Source organism: Rhincodon typus, chromosome 39 (genome assembly GCF_021869965.1).
Source record: "Rhincodon typus isolate 14 chromosome 39, sRhiTyp1.1, whole genome shotgun sequence".
Classification (NCBI taxonomy): Eukaryota; Metazoa; Chordata; class Chondrichthyes; order Orectolobiformes; family Rhincodontidae; genus Rhincodon; species Rhincodon typus.
Genome location: NC_063370.1, coordinates 4634879 through 4648122, shown reverse-complemented (window position 1 = coordinate 4648122; position 13244 = coordinate 4634879). Strand labels below are relative to the sequence as shown.

The 13244-nt window shown below is 44.5% G+C and overlaps 1 protein-coding gene across 2 annotated transcripts in view; it reads left to right on the top strand.

Annotated features, from left to right (window-relative positions):
* LOC109924885 (atypical kinase COQ8B, mitochondrial-like) overlaps nucleotides 1–10050 on the top strand; it is an 11631-nt gene extending 1581 nt beyond the window's left edge. For both annotated transcript variants that reach the window (XM_020524856.2, XM_048618343.1), the window contains exons 3-5: nucleotides 1271–1336; nucleotides 7349–7435; nucleotides 9030–10050. In XM_020524856.2, the coding sequence (XP_020380445.2) occupies nucleotides 1271–1336; nucleotides 7349–7435; nucleotides 9030–9338 (462 nt within the window). In that variant the 3' untranslated portion in view covers nucleotides 9339–10050. The remainder of the gene's footprint in view (nucleotides 1–1270; nucleotides 1337–7348; nucleotides 7436–9029) is intronic.
* Nucleotides 10051–13244: the final 3194 nt, after the last annotated feature.

The following is a 13244-nucleotide window of genomic DNA, read 5'->3' as shown; positions in this document are numbered from 1 at the left end:
CCCCGTCCTCCCTCACGCCCCTTCCCCGTCCTCCCTCACGCCCCTTCCCCGCCCTCATGCAACCCCCCCAACATTTTGATACATTTTTTCTCCCTTTTCAGTCCACATCGAGGGCAGTAGTTTCATATTAGGGGGTCACCCGTTTAAGACAGAAATAAGGGGAATTTTTTTTTCTCTCCAGAGTTGGCCAAACTTTGGAACCCCTCACACAGCAGTGGAGGCAGGGCTGGCAGGGTCAGTCAATATATTTAAGGTAGCAGTAGATAGATTTTAGTCAGACAGGGGAATCGCAGACTTTGGGGAATGTGGAATTTGGAAATTCAAAAAAATCGTCTGCGCCTGCACTGAATGGCAGAGCACACTTCAAGGGCTGAGTAGTTTAGTGCTTCTCATTCTTGAACTGGTGCAATCGCCATCCTGTTCGGTCTGTACTGATCCTCCAAGTGGTTCTGTGTCTTAGGAAGAGCATTGGCAGGGAGTTGTCTTGAGTCTCTGCTGTCTGTGTGGTGTGGGGACAGGCAATGCTGTTAGGGAGGGAATTCCAGGATAATGACGCAGCGACGCTACAGGAACACCGAGATATTTCCAGGTCAGGATGGTGCATGGCTTGGAGGGGATCTTGCAGGGGGTGGCGTTCATATACATCTGCTGCCTGTGTACTTAGAGTCAAAAAGTCAAACAGCATGGAAACAGACCGTTTGGTCTAGCCAAGCCACGCTGATCTTGTTCCCAAACTAAACTAGTCCCACCTGCCTTCATTTGGCCCATACCCCTCCACAGCTTTCCTTTTCATGTACTTATCCAAATTTCTTTTAAACGTAACTGTACCTGCATCCATCACTTCCTCTGGCAGTTCATTCCACACACTAACCACTCTCTGTGTTTAAAAAAAAATGTTGCCCTCCTATCCTTTTAAAATCTTTCTCCTCTCACCTTGAAAATATGCCCTCTAGTTTTGAACTCCCCCCACCCTAGGGAAAAGACCCTTGGCTATTCACCTTCTCCATCCCCCTCATGATTTTATAAACCTCAATAAGGCCACCCCTCAACCTCCTACGCTCCAGTGAAGAAAGTCCCAGCCCTTCCAGTCTCTTTTTTTTATATCTCAAGCCCTCCATTCCTGGCAACATCCTGGTTAATCATTTCTGAACCCTCTCCAGTTTACCAATATCCTTTCTATAATGGGGCTGTGGATGGTAGAGGTGGTGGATTTGGAAGGTGCTGCCACAGCATTGCCGGTGAGAATTATGTTTTGTTTCTTGCCTGTCAGGTGACATTGTTGGACTTTGGAGCAAGTCGAGAGTTTGGTAAAGAATTCACGGACAACTACATTGAGGTACATATGACATTTCAATACCTTCTGCCTGGCAACTAAAATGTTTTAGTGGCTCCATTAGCAGAGCCAAGGTCTAAGTCATAGAAATTGTTGTAAAGTTTCAACCAATTTGCTCACAGCAAGCTCCTGCATGTGGTCATAACCAGGTCACTTTTTTTTTCCCCTTCAGTGTTGATTGACTGATCCTGATCACAGGGTGTATCCAAGCAGCTCTTTTCAGATTCGGTCAATAGTAGTTAAGAGAAGAACATAGAACGTAGAACGTACAGCACAGTACAGGCCCTTCGGCCCACGATATTGTGCCGACCTATTATCCTACTAAGATCCATCTACCCTGCATACCCTACATTTTACTATCATCCATGTGCCTGTCCAAGAGTCGCTTAAAAGTCTCTAATGTATCTGACTCCACTACCACCACCGGCAGCGCATTCCACACGCCCACCACACTCTGTGTAAGAGATAGTAGGAACTGCCGATGCTGGAGTCTGAGATAACACTGTGTAGAGCTGGATGAACACAGCAGGCCAGCATCACAGGAGCAGGAAAGCTGATGTTTCAGGTCTGGACCCTTCTTCTGACATCTCCCCTATACCTTCCTCCAATCACCTTAAAATTATGCCCCCTCGTATTAGTCATTTCCGCCCTGGGATAAAGTCTCTGACTATCCCCTGTATCTGTGCCTCTCATCATCTTGTACAGCTCTATCAAGTCACCTCTCATCCTTCTTCGCTCCAATGAAAAAAGCCCTAGCTCCCTCAACCTTTCCTCATAAGACCCGCCCTCCAGTCCAGGCAGCATCCTGGTAAAACTCGACAACAGCAATTTTCTTAAATATAAACGTTTAATGAGTAATAATAAAACAAAAATGAAAAGAAAGGGAAAATAAAAGACTGAACTATGAACATGGATTAGGTAATAAAAAAGAGCTGAAAAAGGCAGGAAAAGAAAACAGTGAGCCTCACGCCCTCCTGCCCATTGGGGACCCCTCGATCGATGGCTGGTCTGGAGGCTTAGCTTTGTTCCTGGCACCGTTTGTGATCCTGGCCCAAAGTGAAGTCCAAACGAAACTCTCTCTCTTAAACAGTGTAACAAACAGCCAGCACAGAAAAGCAGATACAGAAAACAAGCTGCTTGCAACTACACAAAACAAGTTTTGATTGTGTCATCTGCAGCATGTACAGGAATTTTCACAGAACTCAGTCAAGGTCATGCAGCTGTTGAATATCATCAACAGTTTTAGCCTTTCAGCCCATCCTATACAATCCACCCCGATGATATTTGACAGCGCATGTTACAACTGCAAATGCAGACGTAAATCAACGACAGCCACACGAGAACATATAATAAGAATATGTAACCTACACTAGAAGATTAAAACTACAATGAAAATAACCATCGCCAATGTGAATACAACAATAGGGTGTATTATCAAATTAACGATTGCAGTGGCCTTTGGAGACCAACCCTTAAACATATCCCACCCTGATGTACAGTCCAGGTGGTGATGGAACCAGCAAACTGTGCCACATACCTGTCTGCCTCCGATGGGATCAAAATCGAGTGGAACCCACAGAGGATTAGCATTTTCATGCTTACGCTAATGGTAGTAGTATCTTTAATTATAGCCGCTGCGCGACCACACCACATATATGCACACATCTTAATCTATTCCGGCTCCTATTCTGAGGTCGAGGATCTCGTTCCTGCTGAGGGCCCGCAGAACCTGCAAGAGGGAGGGAGGAAGGAAAAGAAAATGCCAGACTAGTTGGTTGTTAGTCAGTTCCTTTCTATTCTGGTGTTTGGATCTTTCTGTACGTTTTAATTTTAATTACTGCTGCCACTGGGTACGTGCCTAGGGTCTGATGTTGAATTGTACTGCCACTCGGGGTAATATCACCTCATCCTGCCCGTGCCGTCGTGTAGTTGTGGAATACACCAAAGGCATTTTTACTGTCTGTGTAGATGTTAACTCTTTGTCCTTTCTCTAGCTGGAGGGCAGTAGTGCTTTTAGTTCAGCTACCTGAGTGGAATGACATCCTCCTACCCCTTGCCCTGCCAAAAGTTACCCTTTCGAATAAACCCCACCCCCCAATTCCAAGTCTGGGTCTCATCATCATATTACTGCCGCGCCCCATCTACAAGCATGTACTTTACATTTCGCCCCCTCTAATGACTCCTCCTTAACTCGACCCTGTCTCTCCTCTTCCTGCTCCATGAGAGGGACACAATCATCTGTCTCCCCTTCCTGATTCACATTCATTGCTGCGTTCTCTCTATTATCTCTAACCATTTTCACGTGCTTGTCTCCTGGCAACAGTGTGGCTTCCCATTTGGCTCACCGACTGCCCATGACACCTCTCAGTTTGCCAGCATCCAATAGCTGGACTATACTATGTGGGCAGTGTAATATCACCTTCCCTAGTTGTGTCGGGGGGATGATGTCGTTAGGGCCCAGGTAGCACATTGGATGGCTTGAACACACGAATGTTGTCCCATTATGACCTGAGTTATATCCTACAGGCCGGAGCTCGTCTCTGTAACGCTACTGCAGACTGATTACCCTTGCTTTCACTGCAGAAGAGGTGAAAGGGCTTTTTCAGGTCAGGGAGTCCTAGTGCTGGTGTGGAGGCCAGTGTCTGTCTGATTTTTGACAAAGGCTATTTCTTGCTTAGATCCCCATTCCATTTTCTCTGAGCTAGCCCCGCCCCTCCTTCATAAAGTCTTTCAGGCGTCCAACTAATTCATTGTAATTTTCTACAAAGTTTCTGCAATAGTTAGATAGTTGTCAGACTGGTCTTATCCCTTTAACAGTACAGGTTTTTTCTCATTTCCAATAATGTAACCTGACTGAGGGGACCAGAATATCGTCTACATTTTTTTTCGCAGTTAATCTATTGACATAATTTGCTGTAAAGTTCAGTATATTCCAGATTCAGGAATCTTAATTTGTGTTTCTTTTTCCTCCAGTTCCTCAACCACCCATCACTTAACCCAATAGCAATAAAATAACATCATACATGGACTCAAAATTTCTCCAGCTCGCTTCTCCTTTATCCATCTTGAGGACACTTCAATATGTTTCCCTCCTTGCCAATTTTATAAATGATTGTATCATTGAGTGGTAACTACCTCCAAATGCAGGTACCCACTTTGAGCTACAATATACATGGTATCAACAATACTGCTCTAACATTCATCAGGCTTTACCCTCCACTTAACGCTGCCCATCTTTTATTTTCCCTTACTGCATATTCCTATAGCCCCTGAGTCTTAGCTCAGCCTTTTTCACATTTACCAACAGTCCTAACACAATATAATTTCCCTTACTGGTTTAGTCATACAGATGCTTGAGATGGGGGAACCTGTATATCATCTGATGGGCCCTTTCACTCAGTCCACCATCACTCCTCCCAGAATCCATAATCTTTCATTTCTGTAACATTTTGACATAATAGCCAATCACACTTTTTATTTTGATTGATTGTAATTTTATTTTACATCCCTTTCACTAATTTTTTTTAAGAGCTTCTTTATTCATTAACAGGATGAGAGTGTCGTTGACCAGACAGCATTTATTGCCCCATCCCTAATTGCCCAGAGGGCAGTTCAGAGTCAACCACATTGCTGTTGGTCTGGAGTCACATGTAGGCCAGACCAGGCAGTTTCCTTCCCTAAAGGGCATTAGTGAACCAGATGGGTTTTTCCTGACAATCAACAATGGATTCATGGTCATCATTAAATTCTTAATTTCAGATATTTTTAATTGAATTCAAATTCCGCCATCTGCCACAGCAGGATTCAAACCCAGGTCCACAGAATGTTATCTGGGTCTCTGGATTAACAGTACAGCATTAATACCACTAGGCCATCACCTCCCCTAATACTACTTTCGTTGTTTTAAAGTCGGTTTCTGTATGGATTTCGTGTCAGTGTCTTATCATTTAAACTATGTTTTGTGCTCTTCCAAGCCACACTAATCCTTTTGTCAAGTAGGTGTACATGTGTCTGAGATTGAGTCTTTAGTGCATGTTTTTTTTAAACTGTCTCATGTTTGTTACCTCTGAGGTAACATTCACTTTTGCACACTTCCGTTGGTGTCCCAAGACCATGTCACACATTCTTAATTTATCAAATGGTCTGAGGTTTTACTTCTCTCTCTAAGTACGGTCCCAACGCGTCGGATAGTGGCTTGAACACCAATTCAATTTTGCTTAAAAAGAAAGACAAGGATTCGAACATCAAGAGAAAGCTATCAGTCTGGTGCTGTCATCTAAACTTCCTTTTCACTAAAATGCACTTTAACATCAAGTGCCATTTCAATCCCATTATTCAATAGTGTTTTTGTCTTCTGCCACCAGCCTCCGCCCCTAATTACTTCGTTCTCTTCCAATTTTGTAACTTAACTGTTACCACTATATCTAATTCCAGAGATCTGTAGAGATTCGTAGTCTATGGAACATAATTTTGTAATGTTTTAAAACAGAAGTCAAACATTTCTGTTTGATTCAGGCACAACATATTTGTTCTTTCTGTGAGGTGACCCACTTTTTTAAAAGTCACTTGATAACTCATTCTAGATATATCTCTATGTAAATTTGTCCAAATTCAATATTCTGTTTACTCCCTTAAAGTCACTAACCATTTTTATGCTTTGAAACCACTGAGACTTTGTGCATGCACTTTATCATTTCCCAGAATCCCTTTAAATTTTCAGGTAACTATTCCATTCAAATGTTTCAGAATACCAGAGCATGTCAATTTTAATATAGTTTTTGCTTAAGTCTACCTGGGGTCAGTGGTTTCGAGATTCCTGACACTTAATATTTCCACAGTACTTCCCCAACACTGAAATGTGTTATTGATGAGTGGCTTGATGGGTTGAGGGTGCCTCATCCATTACTGTGTTGTGACGTTGAAATTCTGTAAATGGGTTCAGCTTTCCATTTTCTTAAAAACAAATGAGCTCCATCCATTCCACATGAAGTGGAATGGGTTCATTATTAATCTACTTCGGATTCAAAAAATGGGGTGGGGTGCAAACTGCTGCATGTAATTCTGTCATCTGTCTCTCCTCCTCCTTGAAAGAAGGAAAAGCCCACCCATTTGCTAAGTTTGTCTTTCCTAAACTCCCCGCCACAGAGATTTGCATTTTCAACATTCCAATGCCCCTATTACTTGGATATTAACAATGAGTCAATCTTATCATCTGGAATTAAAGATTTACTCATGTGTTAAAACAGTATTTGGGAGTTCACTCTGGCCAGAAAATGAAATTCCAAACATGGTAATTTATGAAGTTAAAATTTACCCAAGTCCAAACACATCAAGGAGCCAATTCCAAAACGTAAATTTGTACCAAGCTTTGCAAACCGAACTTATGAATCAACATTTCGCAGATTTTTGCTTTACACAACCACTGATGGTTTCTTAAAAAGACATTACATTAACCATACATGTCCCACACTGATGCAAACACACAACACACTTTCAAATCACCATACATTCCCAAAATGCAAACTAACTTCAAAGTATCCCCAGGTCTCGAGCTCTAGGGAACAAAAACACGCAAATTGTACAAGATGACATTTAGCAGCCAACAAGCAAAAGTGCATTCAAACCAGACCACAATGAGTTAACACTTCTACAAGGTTCAGTGCACTTGCACAGTGCAGAAACCTGGCCTCCAGTTCTTTCTGTTACCAGTTACAACCGTTCCCCCATCCTTTCAGGGGTCCTAATTGTGTTAACATATTAGCTACAGACCTGAATCCGGAGTCTGCCGCTTTCCACCCTGGAATACAGAATGTCTCCAGAGTATCAGGTTGCTTTTTCCTTCTCTTAAACGTTTTCCTGAATCCCATCCTCGTTGCCAGAAAAGTCTTGGATCTGGGCCATGTGCCGGTCAGTGGTGAGCCTCGGCACTGCTTTCAGCTTTCAGAAACAATCGTTGCCGCTTTTAATTTCTTCCTTGCACCCTCATGCTCTGATGCGTGGTACCTTCTCATGCAGGTCGTCCGAGCAGCTGCTGATGGCAACAGAGACAAAGTCTTACAGAAGTCCCGAGATTTGAAGTTCCTCACTGGCTACGAGACCAAGGCAAGTCCCGCGCTTATCCGCTGGGGAGTGCGGAACCTTCAGACTCCAGCAGGGCCCCTCAGGGGGCGATTATCAGGAAGAACTGCCTCCCACACAGGACTAACGTTCCTTCAAAGGTTCTGCGCACGACGTGTTGACACTGACGCAGCATTGACTTCTGATTCTGCGCTGTGCACGGACCATGGAGGTCCACGCAGAAGAAGAAAACATTAGGGTAGATATCGTGCACTCCCTCCCTTAAAAGGTCGGTTGAGGCTGCACAAGAGATTAATTGAAAATTTCAGAGCTGAGTTTGACAAATGTTTGTTAGGTTGAGTTGAGATACAAATCAAGCGTGATCTCATTGAATGGTGGAACCATTTCAGCAGGCTAATTAGCCACCTCCTGTGTTTTAATTTGTTACTTTTTAAAAATGATTATTTCACAGGATGTGGGCAGCGTTTGTTGCCTACCCTTGATTGCTCTTGAGAAAGCAGCAGTGATCTGCCTTCTTGCATTGAAGCATGGAAACTAGGAGCAGCAGTAGGCCATTCGGCCCCTCCAGCCTGCTCTGCCATTCGATATGATCGTGGCTGATCGTCCAACTCAGTTCCCTGTTCCCACTTTCTCTCCCGTACCCTTTGATCCGTTTAGCCCTGACAACTATATCTAACTCCTCCTTGAAAGTTTTGGCCTCAACTGTTTTCTATAGCAAAGAATTCCACAGACTCCGCCACTCTCTGGGTGAAGACATTTCTTGAAATGCTGCACTGAGGGGAGTGACCCAGTGACACTTAAAGAAAAGCCCTATATTTCCAAGTCAGGATGGTGAGGGGCTTGGAGGGGAGCTTGCAGGGGGTGGTCATAGAGTCCCAACAGTGTGGAAACTGGCCATTCGGCCCAACAAGTCCATACCGCCCCTCTGAAGAACATCCCATCCAGACCCATTCCCCTACCCCTGTATTTCACACGTCTAACCCACCTAATCAAAACATCCCTGGACAATCTAGCATAGCCAATCCACCTACCCTGCACATCTTTGGGCTGTGGGAGGAAACATGGAGCACCCAGAGGAAATCCACGCAGACACGGGGAGAATGTGCAAACCCCGCACAGACAGTCGCCTAAGGGTGGAATTGAACCCGGGTCCCTGGCGCTGTGAGGCAGCAGTGCTAACCACTGAGCCACCGTGCTGCCCCTCCAGGATGTGGTGTTCCTCTGTATCTGCTACCATCATCCTGTTAAAAGTGTGGGGATTGCAGGTTTGGAAGGTGCTGTCTAAAAAGCCTAGTGAGTTGCTGCAGTGCATCTTGTAGATGGTAGACACTGCCCCCAATCTGCGTTGGTTGTGGTGGATGTGATGCCAGTCTGATGGGCTGCTTTGTTCTTGATGGCATTGAGTTTTCAGGGACGTTTCGGGTAGCAGTGAAGTGGGGTGGGGAATGTGATCAGTGCCCTAGTGTGGGTGACTGGATGTGTGAATTGCTGAGGCATGGCAATTTATTGCTCTGCTTCTGCACCTGCACCTGGTACATGGTCCCCATCGTGGTGGCTGTACTTGAGTTACTATGCCTCTGACTGTCCTGATGAAACCGGTTTGCTGTGTTGTTTTCAGGTGTTTGAGGATGCTCACATTGACGCGGTCATGACCCTTGGAAAGGCATTTGCTCAGCCAGAATCCTTTGACTTTGGGAGTCAGGACACCACCCGGCGGATCCAGAGCCTGATCCCAGTGATGCTGAAGCACCGTCTGACTCCTCCCCCTGAGGAATCCTACTCCCTCCATCGCAAAATGGCTGGCTCCTTCCTCATCTGCTCCCGTCTGCATGCCTTCATTCCTTGCAAGGATATGTTCGACCAGGTCTACACCAGGTATTTTAACCAGGCAGATCAGCAGCTGGTTAAAATGCAGCAATGTAAATAGCCCCGATCACGTTGCACCAGGATTGACCCAGGTTTGGAGACAACTGTCTGTGGACATTCTTTTTGTGTAACGTTTTATGACTAGGTGCTGCCGCAACATGGTCTTATCTGTTTGTGGTATATGAATGCTCGTTTGGTGTTACAGAGCCCCTGAGCACTGCTGAGAAAAAGCTATGGTGTTGAAGCTTTCCTTCTTTCGCTCATCAGGACAGTTCACAAGAATGCCAGTTTAAGGGGCGGGGTTTGACACTTCTGTGCTACTTTAGGGGAAAAATAAGAGTGCTGATTGATTGGCAAGTGGACTCTGGTGGAGGTGTTGCCTTGGAGAATGCACCAACAAAATGGTCGACTGATAGTTAACTGCCAAGACTTGTTTAAATTTAAACCAGGTGCAGAGGAAACTGGTTGCATCAGAGCAGCAACTTCCGACAACTCCATCCCAAATTCCGCATCCACTTCATCTGATTATTTGCTCAAAGCCACAGTTACAAAAAAAAAGCCTCAGCAAAACGTGCCTTTTTTTTCTCAGTAAGGTTTTTCCGGGCCCAGGTGTGAAATGCTGATGAACAATTGGCTGTCTCTCTTTTTAAGCTCATTGGGTGAGATGTCACTGGATCATTTGAACAGCAAGCCCATGTGTCAGCATGAGTGTTTTTTTTTCTTTATTTTTAAAGAAAATACATAATGTATATTTAATAAATGGGTGGTCACTATCTGTCTTGGAGTTGGTTAGCTCAGTTAGCACGTTTGCGATGCATAGCGATGTCAACAGCGTGGGTTCAATTTCGGTATCAGCCAAAAGGCCCACCTTCACAACCTCACCCCCCTCGTCTGAGACATGGTGACCCCCGGGACCAACCGTCTATCTCTGATGAGAGAGCACCTTATAAGAACTAGGTCCTCTGGGGCTATGGCAGCTTTCACCTCTCTTTGATTCATTGTTTGGATAATGTGCGGCATGGAATACTTGATTTTTACAGCACTTACAAACTACATCTGGATGTCCCAAAACACTTCACAAGCAGCCAGGTCTTATTTTAGTTTTAAGTTTACATTGTACAGTTGGGATTCTCTTAAGGTTAACATGCAGGTTTAGTTGGCAGTTAGGAAGGCAAATACAATGTTAGCATTCATTTCGAGAGCTAGAGTAGAGATGTACTGCCAAGGCTTTGGAATATTGTGAGCGGTTTTAGGCCCCATTTCTAAAGAAGGATGTGCTGACTTTACAGGGTGTCCAGAAGAAGTTTACAGGAATTATTCTGGGGATGAAGTGTTTGTCATATGAGGAGTGTTTGAGGACTCTGGGCCTGTACTTAAGGAAGTTTAGAAGGATGTGGGGGGAACTCACAGAAACCAACAGAATACTGCGAGGCCTGGATAGAGTAGACATGGAGAAGACATTTCCACAAATAGGACAATCATAGAGTCATACAGAACAGAAACAGACCCTTCGGTCCAACCAGTCCATGCCAACCATAATCCCAAACTAAACTAGTCCCACCTGCCTGCTCCTGGCCCACATCCCCTGAAACTTTTCTTATTCATGTTCTTATGCAAATGTCTTTTAAACATTGTAACTCTACCCGCATCCACTAATTCCTCTGGAATTTCATTTCACACATGAACCATGCTCTGTGTTTAAAAAAAAAAAGCCCCTCATATCTTTTTTAAATTTTTCTCCTTTCACCTGAAAGATACGTTCCTAGTTTTGAAATGCACCATTCAACTTATCCATGCCCCTCATGATTTTATAAACCTCTATAGGTCATCCTTCAATCTCCTACGCTCCACTGAAAAAAGTTCCAGCCTCTCCCAATAATTCAAACCTTCCATTCCTGGCAACATCCTGAAAAATCTTTTCTGAACCCTGTCCAGCTTTATAATGTCCTTCCTATAATGGGGAGACCTGGACACAGTGCTCCAGAACAGGCCTCACCAACATCTTATACAACCTCAACATGATGTCCCAATTTCTATACTCAAAGGACTGAGCAATGAAGGCAAGCATGCTCAACACCTTCTTAACCACCCTATGTATATGTGATGCAAATTTAAAAGAATTATGTACCTGAACCCCTAGGTCTGTGTTCTATAACACTGCCCAAGGCCCTACTTTTAATTGTATTCGTTCCACCCTTGTTTGTTTTACCAAAATGCAACACCTCACATTAAACCAAATGGCATAGCCTCAGAGTAAAGGAACAACTCTTTAGAACTGAGATAAGGAGGAATTTCTCCAGCCTGAGGGTGGAGAATCTGGGAAACTCGTTGCTGCAGAGGGCTGAGGAGACCAAGTCATTGAGGACAGAGATGGATTGGTTCTTGATTAGTCAGGGTTACAGGATGAAGTCAGGAAAATGGGGTTGAGAAACTTATCAGAAATGATTGAATGATGGAGTAGACTTGATGAACTAAAGTGGCCTAATTCTGCCCCTATATCTCATGGTCGAAGGTGCCACTTTGTACACAGCAGGATCCCAGAAACAGCTGGATTGCCTAATTTTGAGTAAGGCACTGGATTTGTTGCGTCCATTCAAGGGGGCACATAGTGCCTTAGATTAACCTTTCATCTGAAAAGCTGAACCTCCTGATAGTGCAGCACTACCCCAAAGAGCTGTCATTGATCATATTTAAATCAGGGATTGATATATTTTTAGGTACCACAACAATTAAGGAACATGGGGATCATCAGGAAGTGGACTTCTGGCAGAAGATCAGCCATGATCTTACTGAGCAGCCCAGCAGATGTAAAGGGCCGAATGGCCACCACCAGTTGAATATCGGGGGGGGTGCTCACCAGTTCCTTTTCCTTTACCTTTCTGTTTTTTCTTTCCCCCCTCCTTGCAGTATTTTGTTTCTTCCCACCTCCCCCACCCCTCAAACTTTCAACTACTCCTACCTGGAGTTGTGATTGGAGACTGGGCGGGAGGTAAGTGCGCGCGGGCCGTATCCCGGAGCAACAGCAGCAGAACGAGCGCGGGCCGGCCCAAGTCCCAGAGCAACGGCACGTGGGGAGCCCCCGGGCCCTGGAGCGGCACGAGGTGAAGCAAATCCCAGTCCTGCACGACTTACCTTGTGGCTGCAAAGTGCTGGTGAGGAGCGGTCCGGAGGCTAGAGCGATGCAGGACAGTTGCTGGACTGTGGTCTGGCGCCAAACATGTTGAGATGCTGCTGTTTGGAATTCTTTACCGGACTGTAACATTTTGAAAAGGATTCAAATTATAACTACCTCATTCCTAACTCATTCTCAGACACTAAGTGATGCTTCTGCTCTCCTTTTAATCCTCTTTTGTATAACAGCATTTTTTTTTAACCTTGTAAGATTTGTACCTAAGATGGCGCCATTAACAGGCAGCCATTGTAAAAACTTTTCACTGTACTCCTGTACTGGAGTACAAGTGACAATAAAGGATATTCTATTCTATTCTACTCCGGAACATTTTGTGGTGCTGTAAATACTTTTACTTTTTAAATTGAAGAGTGGAAACTCTGCAGGCCAAATGCAAAGAGACAGTGTTGGAAATGCTGTGCAGGTCAGGCCAAAATCTGTCAGGTTTTCCAACAAGTTACACAGCGTTAAGATTTCACGGAATGACCCTTCCTTGATATAACATTAACTCCAGTATTCCCGAAAAAGGAGACATGCTGTGGAAGCTTTTTATCTCACACCCACCAGCACAGGCACAAGAATGCCAAATTGTCTGAGTGCAGCAGTTTACGCGGTGTACCAAAAAAGGTGCTGATTAGTTGACTCCACTTATTTGAGGTTTCTCTGTGAATTGAACAAACTATTGCCCCCACCCCCAACTCCCCACCATGCTTTTGTTTAATTCATAAAGGAATGCTGAGCTTGAGCGTGTTCCCTTTTTACTGCAGAGTAAGAAACTGTGCAGCAATAACACAGTGT